Source organism: Epinephelus moara, chromosome 11 (genome assembly GCF_006386435.1).
Source record: "Epinephelus moara isolate mb chromosome 11, YSFRI_EMoa_1.0, whole genome shotgun sequence".
Classification (NCBI taxonomy): Eukaryota; Metazoa; Chordata; class Actinopteri; order Perciformes; family Serranidae; genus Epinephelus; species Epinephelus moara.
In genome coordinates, this window is record NC_065516.1 from 11,155,770 (window position 1) to 11,179,209 (window position 23,440).

General features: G+C 39.7%; 2 protein-coding genes across 3 annotated transcripts in view; both read left to right on the top strand.

Annotated features, from left to right (window-relative positions):
• Positions 1-12,162, top strand: part of LOC126397480 (collagen alpha-1(XVIII) chain-like) — a 91,631-nt gene extending 79,469 nt beyond the window's left edge. For both annotated transcript variants that reach the window (XM_050056315.1, XM_050056316.1), the window contains exons 27-44: positions 72-161; positions 391-426; positions 1,799-1,852; positions 2,101-2,157; positions 2,362-2,421; positions 2,526-2,567; positions 3,321-3,348; positions 3,458-3,526; positions 4,710-4,735; positions 4,882-4,980; positions 5,072-5,225; positions 5,374-5,447; positions 5,583-5,711; positions 7,138-7,185; positions 7,299-7,361; positions 8,648-8,845; positions 9,688-9,803; positions 9,905-12,162. In XM_050056315.1, coding sequence (XP_049912272.1) covers positions 72-161; positions 391-426; positions 1,799-1,852; positions 2,101-2,157; positions 2,362-2,421; positions 2,526-2,567; positions 3,321-3,348; positions 3,458-3,526; positions 4,710-4,735; positions 4,882-4,980; positions 5,072-5,225; positions 5,374-5,447; positions 5,583-5,711; positions 7,138-7,185; positions 7,299-7,361; positions 8,648-8,845; positions 9,688-9,803; positions 9,905-10,106 — 1,545 coding nt within the window. In that variant the 3' untranslated portion in view covers positions 10,107-12,162. The remainder of the gene's footprint in view (positions 1-71; positions 162-390; positions 427-1,798; positions 1,853-2,100; positions 2,158-2,361; positions 2,422-2,525; positions 2,568-3,320; positions 3,349-3,457; positions 3,527-4,709; positions 4,736-4,881; positions 4,981-5,071; positions 5,226-5,373; positions 5,448-5,582; positions 5,712-7,137; positions 7,186-7,298; positions 7,362-8,647; positions 8,846-9,687; positions 9,804-9,904) is intronic.
• A 671-nt stretch (positions 12,163-12,833) lies between these two features.
• LOC126397487 (gamma-glutamyl hydrolase-like) lies at positions 12,834-23,146 on the top strand. The gene is made up of 14 exons (XM_050056326.1): positions 12,834-13,034; positions 13,202-13,306; positions 13,463-13,584; positions 13,747-13,835; positions 15,507-15,743; positions 17,287-17,313; positions 17,502-17,610; positions 17,732-17,782; positions 19,972-20,056; positions 20,134-20,272; positions 22,047-22,153; positions 22,367-22,457; positions 22,561-22,695; positions 22,792-23,146. Exons 1-14 carry the CDS (start codon positions 13,029-13,031, stop codon positions 22,908-22,910), a joined length of 1,422 nt encoding a protein of 473 aa, XP_049912283.1. The 5' UTR covers positions 12,834-13,028; the 3' UTR covers positions 22,911-23,146.
• The last annotated feature ends 294 nt before the right edge of the window (positions 23,147-23,440 follow it).

Consider the following 23,440-nt stretch of genomic DNA (forward strand, 5'->3'; position numbering starts at 1 on the left):
TACACAAGCATGTTGCTTTCCTCTGTCTACACATGGTTTATTGGTTTGTTTACTTATGTGTCTGCATGCAGGGTCAAAAGGGTGAGCCAGGGATTGTCATCGCAGCAGATGGATCCATGCTGTCAGGCATGGCTGATCCACTGGGACCCAAAGGAGCCAAGGTTATATTTGATTTCACTGCTGTTCTTTTGTTGTTGTCGTTGTTTTTACTTTTGAGGTCAAGATCTTTGTCCTCCTATTTTTCTTGTGCATGCACTCACTATGGATATTTAGTGTATGCATTCTCCAGAGGATTTGAGTTTCAGTATTAACACTGTGCTGTAAAATACAATTTTGAAAACATTTTCAGTAGAGGTGTACAAATCAGTGTAAATGTCTCTTTGTTTGCAGGGAGATATTGGTGTACCTGGACCTGCTGGAATTCCAGTGAGTATTAACAGCGTGCAACAAAAGCATCTAATCTCAGGTTCTATAACATCATTAACTCCTATTGTTTCCACTGCTATGGATGAAAGGTGCTATGAATGCATTTAAAGCCCCTTTCCCACTGGACAAAAAAACACTTACACCCACTGACACCTGGCTTTTGTATTTAATGGGAAAGGTTACAATCTGTGTCTGTTCCCATGAATCATGACTTTACAGCAATCATGGGTATTTATAGGCTCCAGCGCTGATTGGCAGTGATGAAAACGTGATACCTGGGTAGACATACAAATTTTCCAGCACAATGCAATGATGTGCTGCTACAACTTCCGTCTGTCTTCTTCCAAGCAGCACTCAGACATTGATCCAAATTAGCTGCCTGGCAACGAGTTTTAAAGGAAGACTGAATAAGTACATTTCACTGGCCTCCATGCTGTTTTTCACTGCTTACTAGAGACATGCTGGGAACACACACTGTTTATAGCATACATGACACACTTCTACAAACCATGCTTAACACCAGGACAAGACTAACCCACCAATGCGATGGTTACCTGAACCCTGCTACAAGGCGACACTGTAGTGATAAAATATGAGGCCAAACGGAGCAGTAATTCACATTATATTTCATTATTTATGAAGATGTGACTCACCTTATAAGTAATGAGATGTAACCCTTACCATTATCCTAACCTTAATTGCCTCTCTTTTAATAGAATATAATATTAGAATAGAATAGAGGATACTTTATTCATCCCCTCGGGAAATTCGGGTGTCCAGTAGCTCACATATATATCCAGTACAACAATTACAGACAATAAATAAATATGCATAAATAAGAGAGTTAAAAACAAAGGATAGCATGGAATAGGCTTGTAGCACTCCTCCGCCACAGCTCCCAGTGAGTCCAGTCTCCTGCCCAGCACTGAGCTGACTGCAACATAAAACAGGGCACTCGCCACCACAGTCTGATAAAACAGACTACCTTACCTAATACTTAATAGCTAGCTATATGCTAACTTAGCATTTTCTTCAGGGCTTCCCCTTTAGCACCAAGGAGTGAAGGGGGCTGATTGTGGACTGATGCGTAGGAATAATGGGGGAGTCATGTAGCTAGAGGGCGCGTCACGTAGCTGCTCCAGTCACATCTATGCCTATTTGGTTCACTTAACTGTTTTATGATGCGTGTATGGCATTGGACCTGACACACTAATAATAACGAGAAACAGAAAGACACACTCGTCTAGTGCACAGCTGCGTGCAACAGGAAAAGGAGTCTATCGTCTATCTTTAGCAGTGTGTTAAAAACCTTCATATAGGTGATCATTTTGGTTAAAAAAAAGGGTCTGAGAATTTGTTTTGTTCCCAACAGGGGCCTATTGGACCACCAGGACCTAAAGGAGAGTTTGGTTTTCCAGGAAGACCTGTAAGCACCATGAACTCACTATACATTTACCACTTACACTTCCCTTTGCTAACTGATTTTTAGAGTTTAAGTTTGATACAGCTGCTGTTTGATAGGCTTTATTTTTAATTTAATCACACATTAACTCAATTCAAGTCAACAAAAACCCAATTTCCCAGATTTCCATGTGGGAATCATTAAAGTTTAATCCATCTAACTTGCCACACTGTTGTTGATATATCTTTTGGTTGATGTCTGTGTGTGTGTAGGGTCGTCCAGGCCTGATGGGACCTAAAGGAGAGAGAGGGGACTCTGCAGGCCTGCCGGTGAGTCACACACCTAAACTGGATTAAGACAGAAACCTGGTTCAGAATCTGCAAATGAAACGCACAGTGACTGAGCAGTAGAATATGATTTCTGATTGCTTTATTTTTTAGTTGATGTACGCCTTAAATAGTTGAAAAAGCTCACCCTTTTCACTTTCTTTCTTCTGTCTGTGTTTCTTTTTTGTCTCTTCTTCCTCTTTTTAGGGACCTCCTGGCCCTCCTGGTTTGCCAGGCCGCCCAGGAATATTCAACTGCCCGAAAGGAGTAAGCACACACACATTAATTTTCACACAGATCTGATTCAATTCTGCTTTATCACCACGTGTATTTTATTTACATGGTCACTGTCCTCTCTTTCGTTACTGAAGACTGTGTTCCCCATCCCTCCCAGACCCCACTGCAAAATGGCTGTAAGTCTCCATCTTTGCAATCATATATGGCTGATAAAACTTGTCTTTATGAATGGTTTTATTACAGCCTGTGATAGAGATTTTTGTATGAACACTTATTCATTTCTGAGGGCAATTAAAATCCTATATAACCTGTCATCCTCCTGCTCTGTTTATATTCTAAATCGTATATTAATTTTACTAATGGTGGCCTGAAGGTTTAAAATAAGATTCATAATAATCTAATTGTCTGTCTGTCTTTATTAAACCTCAAGTTGCCTGTGCCATCTCATAATTTAATTTATGTGTCTACAGTAATTCACTGTCTGCTGACCCATTTATACAGTTTCTCCTAATCACAAACTCCCTTTCTTTATCTGTCTCTGTTACACGTCTCTACTCTGTTCCCTCTGTGTACACATAACGTGCATGTTGCTCCGTTTAACACTGGTGCTACCAAACCTTTCATCACTCAGAACTGTACGACAATGGCTCTAAAATATTCCTGCATGCTGCATGCCGAGGGTGGAAAGGTGAAGGCTCATTGCCAATACAGAAACCAGGTAGAGCTGAAATCACATCCACAGAAAATCTGCATGAGTCATTTGCATGTTGATCATGAATTAACATTACAGATTGGGTGATTTAATGTGTGATAATGGAATATAATTTGACAATTTATCTTTCTTGGATAATTACCCTGATATTTATGTATGATTTCTAAACTCAGTCACCACTGACTGCTGTTTATACGCTTGTGCTCCATTTTTTCAGCTTAATCCCAATGGAACCATTGCAGTCGGTAGGTTGGCTTATCTCTGTTGTTTGCCATGAATTAGAGAGTGTGATGTCTGTTTTAACTACTTTTATCAAAGTAAGGACAAGCAGTTAACTTAAGTTTTGTCTCTTAGGTAACTGTCAAACAGGACTAAAAGGAGAGAAGGGGGAGAGAGGCCTTCCTGGATTGCCGGCACCACCAAGTGAGTAAACGCATATGACAGCTGTCCAATGTGTCAACATTAAAAAATAAAAAATGTAAATGCATTTAAATACCATCACAAAGAAAAAATATTCCATAATCATTGCTGCTGCACAGCAGCAAGTCGGGGCTGGGCATTTTGCTCAGAGTGAAGGGAGAGGAAGATGAAAAAATAGAAGAGGAGGAAGACAAATGAAAAATACAGGAAGGTCTGTCAGCAGAATTGCTGGGACCATGACTAATTAAAATTTCATGAATTAAAAATATCTCAGCCATGTGTTTCTAATGCACGAAGTACATGTTAGGGTAGCCATTAGCTTGTTTATTATGCATCACCAAGGGCTCAAACTCACAACATCAGGCACCTGCCAAGTGGGAAACCATTGACGGTTTCACACTATGACTGGCAATCACCAGGGTTGCATGTACAGGCATATTTCAAACTAGTGTAGAAAAAAAATCAATTATTAAAACCAAATTATGAGAATCTTTTACTTCATCTGGACAACATGGAGATGTCTGTAATCTCTTTTCATAAAGACTGATTGCACCATGAGTGACAAATGATGTATAAAGATGCTCTTATTTCCATTGACTGCAACAGTTGACATGAGGATAGACCTCTACCATGCCATCAAAAAATGTTTTTGCTTTTTTCATGTGTGTTGGAGATTTATTGAGCAAGAATGTGTGGTAGCTGTTGACAGCACTGTTTACACCAAAACATGCACTGTGTGGTGGATCATCTGTGAAGGACAGTCTGGTGTCAATTTAGTGAATGGAGTGATGGACTCTGTAATTCCTGCAGCTTAAAGCATCTGAACATTTCTGCTCAATTGCAGCTACATTTTGATGAAAGTTGCAAAGAAGTAGGATGTATAACTGATTTGTTTTGGCTTTTCAATGTTTTTTTTAAACTTTAGAGGGTTGCTGTTGCGCCACCATCATGACTATTAGCCCCTAATTTTAGTTGAGAAAGCTTGGCCTAGAACTGGAGCTGTGGGCAAAGTTTGGTTTATTTCCATGCATGGCAGATGTCTTGTTAGGAAAAATAAAAATAAAAATATTAAGGAAAAGAAGATTTTATCTTAAGGTCATTTTATTTTGTATTTTCTCTGAACTTCCCCAAAATAATAATTAATTAATATTGGTTATAACTCCCTCATCTTTTTTCTCTGTTCTAGATACATACCTTCCCAGGGGTGTCTGGGTAAGTTTCATATGGAAGTGTTTTTTTTAATTTTTATTTTTAATTTTATTTTTTTTAATTTAATTTGGGGACATGTTGTGCCATCAGACTCACCTTTCAAGTCTTGTATGTGTTTTGTGTGTCTTTGCCTGTGCGTGTAATGACAGGGGTCCAGAGGTGACCAGGGCATTAAAGGAGAGAAAGGAGACAAGGGGGAGGCAGGGTTGCCAGGGCGACCAGGTATCCCTGGGAGACCAGGACCTGTGGTGAGTCATGATTCCATGGATACACACCGTGTTATCTTTGTTACAAATAATGTACCAAAGCAATCGATAACTTGCTCTCGACACATTTCAGGGACCTAAAGGAGAGGCAGTGCTTGGTCCACAAGGCCACCCCGGGGTGCCAGGTTCACCGGGTATCCCAGGCTATGGCAGACCAGGACCCGTTGGCCCTCCTGGACCACCAGGGCCTCCAGGTCCCTCTGGGTCACCCTCAAGATATGGCTCAGGTACAATTCATCCATCATACATATGTCATACAAATACAGCAACAGTTTAACCTGTATACAAATAGACTACCAAGTTCTTGTGGCTGACGAGATCAAACAATCAGTTGTAATGTGCTAATGTGAAAGTTGTTGACATTTTTTATGGCAGCTTTGACCATTGCTGGCCCCCCTGGACCTCCTGGACCAGCTGGACCTCCTGGACCTTCGGGTAACGCAGCATCTGTAAGGGAACTTGTTCCATCTCGAGATGTTGAACTGCATATAAATGATACACCAGCATGCTACGAACGTTTGCATGATTACACACAGTGTTTCTAGGAAAAAGTTCAGTTTTTCTTCTCTTTATTTGTTTCTCAGCTGAAAACATTTGCAAGCCGTGAGAGTATGATGCAGCACACAGTCAGGGATGCAGAGGGAACTCTGATGTACGTCACAGCAACAGGAAGTCTCTTCCTCAAGGTCTCCCAGGGATGGAAAGAGATACAGGTACTGACTTGGGCTAGTCTTAAAAACACCTTTAACACATTTAAACCACTGACAGGAGAAGTGATTGATATTGATCATCTTGTTACAATGCAATGATCTGTGGGAAACCTTGGGTCCTGGAATTCATGTGGATGCCACCTGACACGCACCACCCACGAAACACTGTTGCAGACCATGTATGTCCCTTTATGGCAACAGCACTCTCCAATGGCTGTACCCACCCTGCAGGGGAAATGCACCATGCCACACTGCAAAAGCTGCTCAAGAAAGGCCAGAGGAACGTGACAAAGAGCTCAAGGCGTCGACATGGCCTCCTAATTCCCCATATCCAGATCTGATCAAGCATCCTTGGGATGTGTTGGTACAGCACCTTGCAACCACAGGACTCAAAGGATTTGCCAATGCCCTATTGCCAGACTCCACAGGAAAATCCCAGAGGTCCTGTGTCCATGCCTTGACAGATCAGAGCCAAGTCCAATCCAAGATAGCCTTATTGTGGATCGGGAGTACCTTTGGGGTTCCAGCACATCCCAAGGATGCTCAATCAGATTTGGATCAGGGGAAATTGGAGGCCAGGTTGACGCCTTGAGGTTTTTTTTCACGTTCCTCTGGCTGTTCCTGAGCTGTTGTATTGTGGCATTGCACATTGTCCTGCTGGGGGGGCACTGCCATCAGGGAGTGTTGTTGCCATGAGGGGTGCAGGGGGTGATGCAGTGATATTGATACTAAACATTATTTAAAAGCATCTCATGCACATTAATGTCAGAATGACCTGAAAAATGAAGCTGCAGCATTCAGTAGCTCGAAACATGCCCCAGAGCTGCCCCCTTTTAAAATGATATGCATGTAGGTCACAGCTTGACTAATGTAGCAAATAAAACGGTGTCACAGCAGTTTAATTGCTTTTCTGTTTATTACTTGGACGTTTTCATGGTCGATGAAGCATTGAGTGAGTTTCCTGGTTTGCCTTTGAAACCTGTCTAAATCTACTCAGTGGAAAACACGTCCTTTCAGGACCGAGTGCTGCAGATATATATATATATATATATATATATATATATATATATATATACATATATATATACTGATATTTGTGGCTCATTCACTGGCTGTGAATCAGCTCTCCAGCATCACTACTGGTTACTGGAAATATGTCTGAAGGCCGAAAAGTTTCTCTGTTTGAGAAGATGATCAATGTTTAATCAACAGCGGTATTCGATAAAATGCTCTTGAACTGATAAAAATCAGCAACATGTATTTTTTACAATATAGTAGACAAACCTGTCTACTTGGTTGTTTGGGTGTTTTTGACATTTCAGGCTTTTTTGTAGTTTAACCAACACATGTAATAAAAGACATGAGCTCAGATAACACAACATATTGCATGTGATTTACAGTTTTGATTTTTCTGTTTGTCTCTCCACAGCTTGGCAGTCTGATCTACCTCTCCAATAACATTATTCCACAAGATGAGGTACTCATGGTTTATTGTTTTGGCTTTATGCCCAGTAAAAAAGTGCTACTGTGGAATGTTGTACTTTATATGCATTATTTATCAATGTAACATTTTTTCAACTATTCATTTAGCCTCGAGCTGCATACCAGATAAGAGGAGACACGATGGAAAGAATACGTTCAGTAAACGAAAGGGTGAGTGTCAGTAAGACTGTGTGATTTTGAATAATGTAAGTGGCTTAATTTGACTCTTGATGCTGGAATGATGAATATTCTGCTACATGTCTGAGTCAGTGTCTTGCTTCTTCTAAAATGTACTTATATTGGCAAGCATATCCTGATTTTATCTGAGCTGCTGTTTATTGTTGTGATCTTTATGCTTCAGCGTCCTCTGGTTTATTAATTAATTGGTTGGATTTTGTTAGGCAAAGGTCAAGGTCTTTGTGACCTTGCACATGTCTCATTCTCATGAACGCAACATCTCAAGAACACCTTAAAGGAATTTCTTTAAATTGGACACAAACGTCCACTTGAACTGAAGGTCAAACCGATTTTAGAATTTTGTGGTGAAAGGTCAAAATCAGTGTGACCTCAAAATATGTTTTCAGCCATAACTCAAGAATTCATACGCTAATTATGATGAAAATTTCATACAAATGTCTAATGGAATATAATAATGAAATAATGACATTTTAAATCCAAAAGGTCCAAGGTCAACTTCACTGTGACATCATAATGTTCTGCATAAATCCCTTTTCTAGCCATTAGTCAATGTCATATCTCAGGAACAGAAGGGCAGACATTTGGTCAGATACTTAATCGGTGACACTCATCTGGTGTGCCCACCTTGAAACTGTGGTGATTGAATAGATCTTTGGGGACATCGGCTGAGGAGCATCCATGGTTTTACAGACATGGATGCAAACTCTGAGAAACTTGACTAGTGCGCGGGGGCATCCATCTAACGGGCAGTAATTCTGGTTTTGATTTTAATTTCTCGTTTACTCTTAATTGTTTGCCCTCCTTGCTTTCTATCATTCACTTTGGTATTTTATCAAATTTTCCCTTGATGATATTTTTTATGTCATTTTTACTCTTTCATTGTGCATTTAGGCTTTTAGTTTGTGTCATTCTCATTTGTGTTTTAAATGTGTTCAGTTTTGTTGTAAAGAGCTTTGTAACTGTGTTTTGAAAGGTGCATATAAATTAAGTTTATTGTTATTATTGTTTGCTTTTATGAGGAATGTATACGTTTGTATAGTTTTCACAGCATAGTTGTTTTAATTTGACTCCTAATGACTAATTACCAAATTTGTTTGCTTTTCGTCATCTTTGGTCCAAGTGCATGAAAATTCACAATGTGCAGAATGTTGGTTTTTAGTTCAGACTAACTCTTGCAGGGGTGATTCAAGTGTATATACAAGACTCTCTTCATATCCTGCAGTGGACTAACACCTTACTGTTGTTTCCTCTCCCTCCAGCTCAACCTGGTGGCCTTGAACCAGCCCCACTCAGGCGATATGATGGGACTCGACATAGCCGATCGGATGTGTTATGAACAAGCCAAGGCGATGGGTTTGACTCCAAACTACCGCGCCTTCATTTCCTCCCACAGGCAAGACCTGGTCCATGTGGTCTACCCTGGTTTCCGAGAAACTCTGCCAGTTACCAACCTCAGGGTGAGTGTGCTCTTCTGCTTTTTTTTTTTTTTTTTTACTATCTCCACACCTACAGTAGCTTTGGCTGAAGGCATTATGTTTTCAGATTGTCTGTCCCATTCTCGTGGAAGCAATATCTCAAGAATGCCTTCAGGGAATTTTTCAAATTTGGCACAAACATCCCCTTGGGCTCAATGATGAGCTGATAGATTCTAGCTATATAAGCAACTATAAATTATTAGAACGACCAGCTAAAATACACCCTAACATTGGCATATAGATGATTGCATACAAAATTCCAGCAACCTTGCTTTGAAAAGGCCTAGAGGAACTAATGAGTGAAACTTTAAGTCCGTCTGCAGACGATTCTGCATATGAAATATAATTATGACAAAATATCACTCAAATGTCTAATAGGATAAAATGATGAAATGATGGCATTGTATATCTGTAAGGTCAAAGGTCAACTTCACCGTGAATTCATAATGTTCTGCAAAAACCCTTATCTAGCCAGTAGTCAGCATGATATCTCAGGAACAGAAGGAGAGGCATTTGGTCATAAACTGAATTGGTGGCACTAATCTTGGGTGTCCACCTTCAACTGTGGTGAAGGGGAGATGTGTGTAAAGCAGCCATGTTTTAGAATTTGTAGCTTCTTTGCAGCAACATCCACATTTGAAGCATTGTCAGCTGTCATGGCTACATGAGTCTGGACAGACATGGATGTAAACTGTAACTGCAGCTTGGTTCAGCATATAAACAAGGCAGTAATTCTAGTTTTACTGTCAACAACTACTTGCACTAAACTTTTATCACGCAGGACCCCTCGACAAACATCTCACCCACTACTTGTGTTCTTTTAGGGAGACGTGATGTTTAGGAACTGGCGGTCAATTTTCAATGGCGACGGGGGGCCACTGGATGCCAGGATACCCATCTACTCCTTTGACGGCAGGGATGTTTTAGCTGACCCCTTCTGGTCAGTACACTTGATTGACTCCCTGCTTGTTTCTTTGTGTCTGTTATTATTATTTTTTATATTTTCTGCCATGTTGATATATTCTGTCATCTACCCGTCAGGCCTCAGAAGAGTATCTGGCACGGCTCCACCAGCAGGGGCCTCCGAGTGATGGACAAACACTGTGAGACGTGGCGAGCGGACCACATGTCTCTCATGGGCCAGTCGTCGAGCCTGACCTCAGGTCTGCTCCTGGGCCAGCAGACGCGGAGCTGCTCCAACCAGTACATTGTTCTTTGCATCGAGACCCACAAAAACTTTTAACCCCCTCACCCCTGTACCACTCAACCAAGGAACCCATCCCAGCCAGCGCAAACGTTCAACACTCGGGGGAAAAAGATTTGAGTGTCTTTCAAAGAGAAGGACGTCGATTTCAGCACATCTGTGGTGCTACGTGTAGCATTTTGTGCTTTTTAAAACAGAGGATAATATTTAACACTTTTTTCACAAAGGGGATGTTCATACTTTTTTCTCTCCTTTCTCTGCTGACATCACTTTGTGTTGTTGGAGGAGAGAGAAGATTGTTAAGAGGCAGTAACAAACTCTTAACAACAGCCAAGACATAATCTGGGAAGGCAAGCTAACATGAAGTTGATGCTACGCTGTGGAACTGGAATTATTCTGGGGGTTGTTTGCAATCCATTTTGTGTCTTAAAGGAGCTGTGTACAACAGTCAGAGCATATCTATAATTCAGAGTCTGAGCTGGAATTGTCTGCATTCGGCTCTCAACATGGAGGTGGCTGAATTTGCAGCTAGCAGCTAACTGTGCTAACAGCATGAGCAGCGCTAGCAGCAGTGCTGACAGAGATCATTTTTTGGATTGTTTGCAGCCCTAATTTGAGACTAAAAAGAGCTGGAGTCTGAGCTGGGATTGTCTGCACTTGGCTCTCAACATGGAGGTGGCTGAGCAGGTGGCTAGCAGCTAACGTTGCTAACAGTGCAAACAGCCTAAACAATGGCAACAGTGCTAACAGAGCTAATGGTGTTAAGGTAAGGAGGAAGTGAAAGATTGGGCATTACACTCCTGCAACAACGCTGTTCTCAGCATTAACCACCTCGTGAGTGCAGCACATAGCTGTGGCAATTTGGCTAGCCAGTGGGATATGACTACAACAGACTACAACAACAAAAAACAGAGAAGCTCGGATTACAACACACACAGAGGAAGCATGACTTCATTCGCTGCTCAGGACGCCATTACTCCACTATATCTTTACATAGCAAATAGATGTTTGCGGCTGTATTAATGCTCTGAATGTTATGTACAGCACTTTTAAAGTAACGCCCCATCAACATTGTAAGAAATATTTCCCCTCATGTTCACCCTGTTGGCACATAATGTAAAATGCAACACAGAGGCTGATGGAGGCTGAGACAATATTCATGCTAATATCTCAGAGAGAAATGTGGTAATGCTTTCTTAGTTTTAAAAATGATACACGCAGCACCTTTAACCTTTTATTCAAGCAAAGTGGACTCATTTGCAACTAGACACATCTGTTTCACTTTACAAGAATCGAACAAGATATACAAAGGCTTTTTCCCTACAGTCACCCAGGTGTGTTGAGGATAAGACGTCTCTTTTTTAAGTTGGTCTCTTTGTTGTTCAGGAGACTGAAAATGCAGCGGCTGGCAGTTTTTACAAATGATAGATTTCCAAAGACTTTTGTGACGGAAGCACAAAGCTACTTTCACTGCCTTGTTTGCAGGTTGTCATGGAGGGTTTTAAACATTTCTGTAGACATGTTTTAAGGGTAAGAAATGTCTTCCTATAGCTTACAGAGTCCCTTGTCCAACAGTGGGAAGACCAGACGACCAGTGTTGCCACCAAAGTCATTTTTGATGCACTGTACTTTATTTTTAAAAAAAGATATTTTCTAGTTCAACATTTTCATCCTTGAACGTGTTGTTTGTGTCATAGCTTTTTCATACATCTTGGTGATCTCACATCTTAGCAGCTCTTTCTCTCAATAGGCTATTTAATTTAAATTCAATGATTTATTTATACCGTCACAGCACATAACATGAAATCAGATGAGTAAATTTAAGAATGTAATTTATCGTTTTGTTTGTCAAATGTTTTTTTTCTCACTTTTCTATTTTTTTTTTTTTTTTTTTTTTGTACTTTTTGTTTTAATTTCTGGAAAATATTGACAACAGTCAAAACGAATTTCCACCGAGATTTAATTGGAAAAAGCTAAATAATTTTCATACTGAAAAAGAAGACCAGAAAAAAAGAAATTCCATGGGGAAAAGTGAGAGCACATGTTTTTGTATAAATATTGGTGCTTTGTTGAATAAAGTTTTCTCTTTTCATAACCTCCTCTTGTTGATTCTTAATTCAGTTCACAAAATAACTCAAATGCCTCAGATTGTATTAGTTTACAGCTGGCATAGAGAGGCACAAAAACCAGATTGCGATACTCACTTGGTTATAAGAATCATGTCCGAGATACTGTATGTTCTGGGCAGGACATTATACAGTTGAAAAGTCCGGAAGACATGTTATAGCACTGTTTCCAAATTGCCTCAGACCTATATTTTGGTATTTTCTCTACTGCAATTCTGTGACAGTTACAGGCCAACATACACCCATACCAATATATCTGTGATGAGCTAAAATTGGCCAAAAATATAGGCCATGTAAACCTACCAGCTGGGCTCTAGTTTGAATCTGTCAGCACCATAAAGAGAGACACAATGATAAAAATAGTCATATTTATTCTTTCATTCTGTCTGCTTCAATATTCCAGCAAAATACAAGGAGCCTTTTAGAGGAACAAAAAAGGAGGGGTTGCTTTTTACTATGGAGGCTTTATTACTTACTTACATATAAGTTGACAACAGCTTGAATCCATTGTACCTGCTGTACACTTTAGCTGCTTTTATCTGTGAAGGAGCAAGCTACATATATAGATTCTACGGTATACCTTTAGAGAGTCATTGTCCTGAGTGTGAAGCTTAGATAACCCAGTCTTGCTCTGTAGGTTAAAGGTTTTGTAAACAAATATTGCTCTTTAAACACAGTTTCAACCCAAAGGTCCAACATGGAAAGAGCAAAACAGCCAACAGCTCAGAGTTAGGGGACCCTAGCCGTGTGCTCTCACTTCGCTTCGACAGCACAGAGGTCGTTTTGAGGGTCTTTACATCGGAACGTCTTTGGAGAGTTTTTGGGCCACTTGGACATGAAGGTACTGTGGACATGTTTTCATTCAATGACACTTTTGTAATATACAAAAGGTATTATCTGTGTCAGTCCACTGGCACTGTGTGTCTTACTCTTACACTCTTCCTTTGATTTTAATTAGCAGACAGGAACCAGTTCAACCACATTAATTATTCTAACTTTTCTGCAAAGGTCCTGTTTGTTCTCCTCCTGACTGCTGCGGCAGCTCACAGTCAGTCTTACCACCCTGGCAAATGTCCCCGGCCATCTGTTCAAGAGGACTTCGACGTTAAGAGGGTAAAATACTGATGACTTTTGTCATGTTCATTGATTATGCTGGTCATTTTTGCTGTGTTGCCATTGACGCCTATTTTTAAGTGTATTTTGTTGATATGAACAGGACTTCATTTGACAGCTGCTGGTTAACAACCTTTGTCCTCCTCTCCTTTGTAGTATATGGGCACCTGGTATGAAATTGAGAAGCTCCCAGCTGTGTTTGAGAGAGGAAAATGTAACCAGGCTACATACACGCTGCTTACCGATGGGACGGTCAAAGTTTACAACCAAGAGCTGCTGTAAGAGCTGAACTGCCCTGCTGTCATACAAAACAATGTTTGCCAACATATGTTCATTTATGCACCCTTCACTTAGCTTATGATTAAGTATGGATGGATGGATGGATTTGCATTTCTTGTACTATTCACTCTCTTTTCCTCCCCCTCTTCTCCTGTGTGCAGATCTAATGGAAAGATGAATTTAGTTAAGGGTATCGCTAAAGTTAAGAACTCATCTCAACCTGCTATTCTGGGTGTCAACTTCTTTAAAGGTAATTATAGCGTGTGTGTGTGTGTGTGTGTGTGTGTGTGTGTGTGTGTGTGTGTGTGTGTGTGTGTGTAAAGCCTGGAGGGTGAATTCAGGTAATGTGTGACTCTTTTCCGTGTATCCCTCAGCAGGCTTACAAAACACTTTGAACTCACTCCAGTGCTGTTTCTATAAATCATATCAGGCCTTCTTAACATTTTTCTGTTGGAATGAAATTAATTTTTTTTTAGAAGACACACACCTTCAAACACACATTGACCCCCTCTCTCACTCAGACAGCATGTTCAGGTTATGTGGCACAGCTTGTTTGGTGAAGTGGGTCAGTCATTAATGGATTAAAAAGCTTCTTTGCCACTTAGTGAATATAAAACCTTTTATTTTGATAGATACCAACCCACTTAGTGAATATAAAACCTTTTATTTTGATAGATACCAACCATGCTATTCAATGTAGAGAGAGGGTTGTTTATTTAAAAATGTTTTGGCACTCAGCCATGTCAGGAGGTCGGTGTTCGCTTTCCATGAAACTGTAAAGCAAACCCTGTTCCTTTTCCCTAAACCCAACCACGTGTGTGTTTGCTAAGCATAATAACTTGCGTCTGTTGTTGAGGGGAAAAAACATCAATTCACGGTGTTGTACGGATGTTGTGTGGTTATTCTGAAAGAGACTGTATTCAAACTGTACATTTCTGGTGAAAACAGAAGTGTATTTTGAAAACAGAGAATTCATGTAACAGGCAGATGACTCGGCATCCCAGAACGTCAACAACCAACCCACCCAGAGTACCTTGCACGCCATAACTAGATGTGGAAAGCCCACGACCAAACGTTGATATGTGACGAGGTCAGAGTGAGAATGTGTTGCCAAGAGTTATGGGAAGGAAAACACTAGTTTTAAAAGTTGTTCAACCTAGCCTAATTTATGGACCTGCCTATATAAGAGTAAGATCATCTAGATTTAGGCTGATGTCTGTATCTGACTGTAGTTTATAGACTACAATGCTGGGTGGAAGGTAGGGGGGTTGTGGCAGGGATCAGCTGTGGGGTTTGACGTATAGGCATGCTGATATTATATCATAGCATTTTAACGTAGGAGTCTATGGGGATTGACTCACCTCTGGAGCCAGCCTCAAGTGGCCATTTGATGAACTGCAGTTTTTGGCACTTCTGCAATGGCTTCATTTTTCAGCCTCGGTGGCTGCCGTTTGGCCTGATCCAGTAGTGTAGTGGTAGTTGATGAGATGGGCGTACTATAAGTTAGATGGGTGGGTGGATATATTCTCCTCTATATTTTGGTAGCTTTTTGAATGATGGGTGGGTTTACTATAAATGGCCAGAAAAAGAGGTGGGTATACTCCTGCATATGCTCTTTACTGCACCACTGGCCTTATTATTGAGAAATAGGATGCCATATGCAGCTGGCCTTAGCATGCGCTCACACTACACAGACTTCTTGTGAAGACGGACCAGGCCCACTCTGATTAAGTCAGACCAATCCAAACCATTGTTTAGTGGCAAGAAGTGTTGTAGCATTAACAGCAATGCTTATCTGTCCCACTTTACCTGAACTCACCCTATTTTTTTTCTTTTAGAAAATTGAGCTTGTATGTTTATTTTAATGCAGTACAGAATACTTCACACTATTCAATTTTATACTATCCATGTCTGTGTCCAGGTCTTCCAGATGATCCCTACTGGGTGCTCTCTACAGACTACGAAACATACTCTCTGGTGTACTCTTGCTCTGACTACTTAGGCCTCTTCCACATTGATTTCGCCTGGATCCTGTCTCGCACTCGGGTGTTGACTGAGGTCGTCATTGGCCAGTTACGTAATGAGCTGGCCTCTGCTGGTGTGAACATAAGTCGCCTCACAGTCAGTAATCAGACGGGATGTGATGTCTTGACCAGAGGTACGATCAGCCAAATGAATAAAAGGGAAACAAAGTGCTGAATACTTGTTTTTTTTAAGGTTTTAAGGTTAAAAATTATAATTAAAGTAAACTTAAGTGGTTAGCCTTTATCAGAGATACTCAACTTGTTTCACTTGGGGACCTCTTTTGCAAAATGACTGGAGACCAGAGGCCAGTTAATAAACAAACAATAATAATATTTGTTAATATGTATAATGATTGAATTGCCTGTTTTAAACTTTTCGACGTTTGCCCTCCCCACCACTCTTCGCAAGGAGGCAAATCCAGTCCCAAATGTCCCATACAGGTCAGGTGTGGGCAGGGATTTTTCTAGGATTTGAGGACATGTACAGCTTAGCTTTGTCAGGGGTCCAGGGGATCCTCCCTTGGTATTTTATTATTTATTAATTTTTATTAATAAACAAGCTCTATTCTGATGCTTTTTTAAAAAAACAAAAAAAAACTTATTTACTATATTTATTTTCAATGTGAATAAAAAATAACAAATAAAAAGATTCACTGGGCTACCCAGCACCCTATCCCAGGCCAAATTTGGCCCTCTAGCTGCAGGTTGAGTATCACCGGCCAATATAATTGTTTTGTCAGTGCCAAAACAGTGGAAGGAGTTTATTAAGTAACAAATAGGGGCATTTCATTTTCTGTTTGTAATGAAGATGCATTTTGTGCCTTGAAATGTTTCAGCCGTAGTTGTATCTTGTAGCTAAGTGCAATAATCATGTTCCTACAGTTGATTATTTAAAGCGTCTCATTTAAATGTCAAATGTAAACATTGTATATAAGCTTATGAATCTGGCTATAACCATAGACTGTATACTATAACGCATAATCACTTTATTCCCCCAAAATTAGCTGGATTAAGTTTATAAAAAAAACATACTTAAATCTCTGATTCAGTCTGTCAAACAAATTAAGTTTTAATTATTTTTAAGCTTGTTATACTATTAATAATATTTATTGCAAAGCTTCCTTTTCCCAGAAAATAATACACGTTTTACGTCATTGTCCAGGAAATTACTTCCGTTTTAGGGTGTAGATTTCAAAATAAAGGTAAAAAAGTTTAAAAGGTAAAATGTAAAACTATATCTTATTCGACATAACATTACTTACAATCCCAAAATGTTTCTGTATTACTAAAATACAGCTTTTTAAAAATATTCTCACGTAGTACTGTGTTGGAGCGATGACATTTTACAATTTAAATGTAAAATGTTTAACAAATTGATTGGAATAATTATCAATTCACGAAATAATATAATATATATATGATGAAAAAATATATTTGCAACTTGCTGGTCATTTATTTGTTTGTTTATTCGTGAAAAACAATTCAATAAACGAGGTCATTTGAGGTGAAACGTGATGCTTTTATTCTGAAGGAAGCAGCCCGGAAGTGCAGTGGACAACAACATTACCTTGGGCCAAATGGCGACTCTCAAACGTCCTACCTTATGTTTTACTTTTAGAATAATAATCTTGTCCTTGTTTTTCATTTCTCTCCCATGTCTACCGCTGTATTCTCCAGCCAAAAGAAACAACCGACCAATTATTGGTAAGTTTATAAACACGTTATTGACGGCAGCATTAAATTAAGCTAACTTCCATTTTCATTTACAGCTTCCAACTAACTGCGTCAACTTAATGTTTGTTGTTGTTTTAGTTTGTAAAATGACAGCATGCTAACAGAAGTGTCGTAGCTACCAATACGTGTTTAAACTGGTTGTGTTTTTGTCTTAAAAGGTGTCCTGGCTCAAGAAGTTAAATACCCAACAGGAAATGAAACCACTTACATCGCTGCGTCCTATGTGAAGACTCTGGAGTCAGCAGGAGCAAGAGTTGTACCTGTCATGTGAGTTATTACCTAACATGTTACTGACTGTCACTCCTGCAGTACATGACAGCGTTAGCAACGCCAGTGTGCTCAAACTGAAACCTTTAACCCCTTCCCTTTTTTTTTTTTATTTCTACAGGATTAACCAGCCACCAGAGTACTATAAGAAACTCTTCAACTCCATTAACGGGTAAATGTGTTGTATCAATCAAAGCCTTTATGCTAGGAAATTTAATATACAATTAAGAAGGAATATGTATTTTTGGTTAATTATAAGTGGTTTTTGACCAAAAAATAACATTTATAACAATCAGCTTTATGTACAGGGGTGGACCAAATATCAGTTTTTACAGGCTGACTTCAGTCATTTTTAACCATGACCCCATTTCCCCATGTTTTTGTGTCTAAGTGAGTAACAACTGTTTTTGAATCTTGTCTGGTATTGAGCAATAGGGCTGCAGATTGCAGTACAGGTTGCAATGTGATCACTTGGGGCAGACGCCACCGTTATTTCACATGCATTACTTTTGTTGAACTTCAACTGCAAAAACAAGTACTTTAAGCTTGTTTTTGCCACTGATAGGCTTAATTGTTATTAGGAGTGTCATACTCCATTATTGAAAGGACCCTACAGAGAAATTCAGTTGATCTTTTTTGTGTTTGGCATGTGGAACCTCAATTTACATCCACTAAAAGTGCTTTTTTGCAACTGACAGCCTCAGTTGCCTCAATTCTAAGTGTCTGACAACTATGGAAAAGATCCCCACAGAGACAGACCTTTTTGTTTAATAGTAACATCCTTTTTGTTCAACCAGAAAGAGTCCCAAATTCACTATCGCCAAACTCGACAGACTCCACTTAGATAAACAGTAATTTTAGGGCTTATAGAGCCAGCCTTCTTTTTAACTATGTGAATTAAGGGTTTATTTTAACCAAACGAGTAGCTGTTGCAACAGAGGGAAGATGGACCATTATGGCTTTTGTGAGTTTTGTTTTGTTTTTGTCAACTTTAAGTGCAGTTAATTGTTTATTGTTTATTCAAGAATGAAAGTGCCTCTAGTCTTCCTTGGGTCTTGCACATGGAAAGACAGTACACACAAGTAAAGCTATCAACAAATTAAGATATAAAAACAATCAGAATGCTAGACTTGTATATCCAATTGAAGAAATTAGGACTTAGACTAAACTGTAATTAAACATAGCAACAGAAAAAAATGACGCCTACAGACATAAAGTGATAATTGGTGATAATAAGACAAGCTGACTAAACAGATATATTTGTGAAAGAATGAAGATATAAATATAACAAATAGGAAAGAACATAGGTACATTAAAATGTGGCTATGTGGGTATCTTATTATATGGCAAGCTATTTCTTTGGGAGCTTTTTAAAAGTAATTTTGTCATTAGACAATAACTTTCAGCAGAGCATTCCAGAGTGCTGTTGACTTGTTTATAAGAATAGATTAACAACAATTCATTCTTGGTGCTGGGAACATTATGAAGGGTTTTATGATGATAAAATGACTGTTTATTCAAATAAAGTCTGCTGGCTTCAGCGATAGTCATTTTAGGGCTGTTTCTCGCTAAACAAAGATCTTACTCTTCAAAAGAAAGGTCTGTCTCTGTAGGTATCCTTTCCACAATATTGTCAGACACTTAGAATAACAATCAGAGCCTGTCAGTGGCAAAAACAAACACTTTTAGAGGACATAAATTAAGGGTGCATATGCCTCGGGTAGTTACACTGCAGCCTGTTTTTCTGCATTCTTGTTTACAGGACCAGTTTCAAAAAATGCTGCTCCCATTAGTCACTTAGACACAGAGCCATGGGAAAGATTGTTATGAAGCAAGTATCTGACAAAGTATGTGTTTACCCAGTGCAATTTGACCATGTTTTGCACATATCATCAGGACTTACACTTTACACGTTACATATTCTGCTGTGTTTATGACTGATACACCAGTAGAAACCACTGTAACTCTTGATTATAATGGCAGATAAATAGGGAGATTGTAGTTTATAAAGAAACAGGTTAAAAATATAAAGGTAAGATATAATAATTTTTTCAATATATAACAATACTGGTATGACACATTGAGACAACATGAGGCGACTTATAGCTATACAAAAAAGATAAATAGCACCAGCTGAAAAATTTCATCTCTTGTGGCAAGTGGTAAACTCACAAAGCGACTGACGTTACAACATAAACCTCAACACATGTTAAATTTAGTTCAGTTAACACCTCTAAAGGCCTCTCTGAATGCTTTCTATTATTTTGCCCACCACCCTGTTTGTATCTTTGCAGAAGGAGATACAGAACATTTTGTTTCTCTGCGAGTTGTGACTCTTGTGTTTCATGTCTTTGTTAACAGGATCTTTTACCCGGGCGGGTCTGCCAGCGTCATGTCATCAGGTTATCAGAGAGCTGCGAAAGCCTTTTATGAGCTTGCTATTGAGGTAAAAGTGTAAAAGATTAATAATGACGTTTGTGTGTTGATGTGGAATTATGCTGCAGACGGTATGTCATGTTTCAGGCAAACAAGAACGGCGACTATTTCCCTGTGTGGGGCACGTGTCTTGGATATGAGCAGCTGGCCTGTTTGACGAGTGGAAAGAACGTACTCTCACGTACCAACACAAGTGATGTGCCATTACCGCTGGTCTTCACTGATGGTATGGCTTTGTCTTAATAGATGAACCACAGATTACCCATCACTGGGAGAAGTCTTAATGTTAAGATAGTTAGCTCTGAAAATCCAGTTTTAAGTCCTGACTTGATATGAGAGATATAGAGTTATTGAGATTGTTTTTCTGCAGTGAGCGAAGTGCTAATTGTTAAGAATAGTTCAGTTTTGTTGAAATGACTGAAAGTATTTGTTTCATATAGCTATTTTAGGTTTAGGACATTATCCATGACCTGAACTTGTATGTATGTATGTATGTATGTATGAACTTGTATTGTGCTGAAGAGGCTAAAGGGCCACATTTGCTTCAATGTAATGTTAGTTTACTCAAATTTGTAGTGGAGCAATATTATATGAGATACATTATCTTCAGCATTAACAGCATTTTAGTGCTGTTGCTCATTTCATGAAAGTTCGGACTATTGATTCTCATATTTTACAGGACAACAAGGGACTTTTCTTACATTAACTGCTCTAAAGCTGTGCTTGGCAGATTTGTTGTGGCATAATTGGGAAAAAATCTCACGATAATCTTTCAGCATATTGTAATATAAGTGGACTGAAAGAACACTAGACTTCTGCACCTCCTCTTGGCTCTGTTGTCAGGTTTAGAAAATCTAACCCGTGACAGGAGACTTTGGCCAATCACAGCTCATTTCAGGGAGATGGTGTTCCTATTGGCTGCTCTACAAATGCAGATGCACGTCCCTTTGGTAAAAGCCTGATCAAATGGTAAAGGATTGTGCAGAGGATGTTGCTATTCCAATTCAGTTCGATTTTATAAAGCCCAAAATCACAAATTTCCTCAGAAGCTTTACAGCATACAACATCCCTCTGTCCTTGGACCCCCCCCCAAAAAAACCTTCAACAGTAAATAAAAGCATGTGCAACAACTGTCTACACTGCAAAGCAACCCAAAAAAGGGAAAAAAGATTTATCAGACAGAGAGTCTAGAAGAGACTCTGACAGTTACCAAAAAAAAAAAAGTATCAATATTGGCAAATCATTTCCGAAATAGAGAGAAAATGTTGCTACTAGTTTTTGTTAACCAGAGAGCTAGAGTCTCTTGGCTGTGGCTTAATGTTAACATTTATGTAGGTAATGTTAGCTAGAGTCTCAAATCACAGCATGTCCTTTGCCTCACTCCCCGCCGCTACAGAAAACCGTGCTGTTGAAAGAGTGGGCAGCAGCTCTGGAGACTGACCCCCAGTCAGCGGCTACAGTAATTCAAATCCAATCGGTGCAAACTCTAGCTCTAGGGGACTGGACAGCCCAGACTCCACACTGGATCAGGAAACTTTTTGTTGCTGCCATTACACACGTTAGACCTGGTGCTGCCGCTGTCTATAAGTCCGCTACAGGGTTAACACTGGCCGAATTTGAGCCGCTGCAGCCGCTGACTGAAGGTCTGTCTCCAGAGAAGATACCCACTCTCCTCCTGACAAAACAGTCCCCAGCAGCAGGGAGTCAGGTGGAGAAGCTGTGGGGTGGCTACCAAGCTAATTGCTGTCTCATTTGTGATCTTATAAACAGAGTGAGAGAGCAGGGGAAGGAGGGGCTGAGCAAATGTGCTAAGAGCAGCTCTGCAATGGAAAGATTAAATAAATCCATGCATGGGAAACACTTGTGCGAGGGGCGTAGAACAGAGAGAGGAAAGCTGTAGGAGGAGGGTGAGGCCTACCCCAGCTTTAAATGTCTGATGAAAATATGTGTATTTGTTTGTTATTAATGATACCTAAAAAAATGTTATGACCCATTTTTAGAGGCCAAAGACAGCAGGATGTTTGAAGGCTTCCCACCTGAGCTCATGGAAGAATTGGCCTCTGAGCCGCTGACGGCAAACGCTCACAAGTGGAGTGTGACAGTGCTGGTATGTCATTCATTACTTCTATGATGAGAAAATGATAACATGAATGCAGTGCTGGAGCCCCAGCACTTCTAGAGTACAACAGTATTACTGGTTTGTGGTGAAATATGAGCCTTGTTTCCTCCCTTGAGCACAACAGTCATTTTTCTAAGAACACAGAAAGCAGGGTGTAGGTTAATTAGGTGCATTGCGACTTACCTTGTTTCTTTCTTTCAGACTCATAACACAAATGAGGAGCTGAAAAACTTTTACAAAGTGCTCTCCACAAACACGGATGGGAAAACAGAGTTTGTGTCCACGGTGGAAGGTAGTTAGGATGCAGCATCACCTTATTGGTACAAGTTTACAGCAGAATAACACTGGAGGGAACTTTTTTAATGAGTGCTTCCTCTTCCCTCACCTCTCTGCAGCATATGATTACCCAATTTATGGGGCACAGTGGCATCCAGAGAAAAATGCATTTGAATGGGGGAAGCCTTACGTCCCACACTCTCTAGCAGCAGTCAGGACCGCCTTCTACATGGCTGACTTCTTTGTCAATGAAGGTATGAAGCAGAATTATTTCTGGTTCTTTAATTACATAGTAACTGCATGATAGAGGTTTTGTGACGTGTAAATGTTGCTGTTTTCTTTCCTTACAGCCAGGAAGAACTTTCACAGATTTGAATCCGAGGACGAGGAGACTAAAGCACTGATATATAACTACAATCCTGTTTTCAAATCACCCACGAGTACCTTTCTGCAAATGTATTATTTCTGATGTTTGTTTGTGAAGGGCACTTCCTTTTTAGCAGCTGATTTGCTGTCCCGGTCACATGACTCGTGAATGTTTGTGAATAATTTTAGTTGTTTGATTTTGCATTTGCTGCTCATTTCATCTGTTGAACCTGAAACTAAAGGAGGAATGCTGCAAGTTAAAAAATCAAATCATGCTTTGTTGATATTGTAAGTGGGTTTACAGCTAATTAAAGAATGCATTTCATGATGTTTTAAGGATTCAAGGATTTCTGTCTTGAATGTTTGAATGTTCACAGTCTGTACAGAACGAGACTTATCATTAGGGAGACTTGGTCACAATTCAGGACAGAACAAGTGAAAGGTAAGAAAAGACATTTCATTTCTCTGTAGGTTCCTTTCTGTAATGTTTGAAGACACTCATAATAACAACCTGAGCCTGTCAGTGGCAAAACAAGAACTTTTAATGCGCATCTGATCTGAGTGGGTACACTTAATCCTGCTTTACTGCTGCTGGCTGTAGCTCTGTCTATACTGGACCAATGTCAAAAAGTG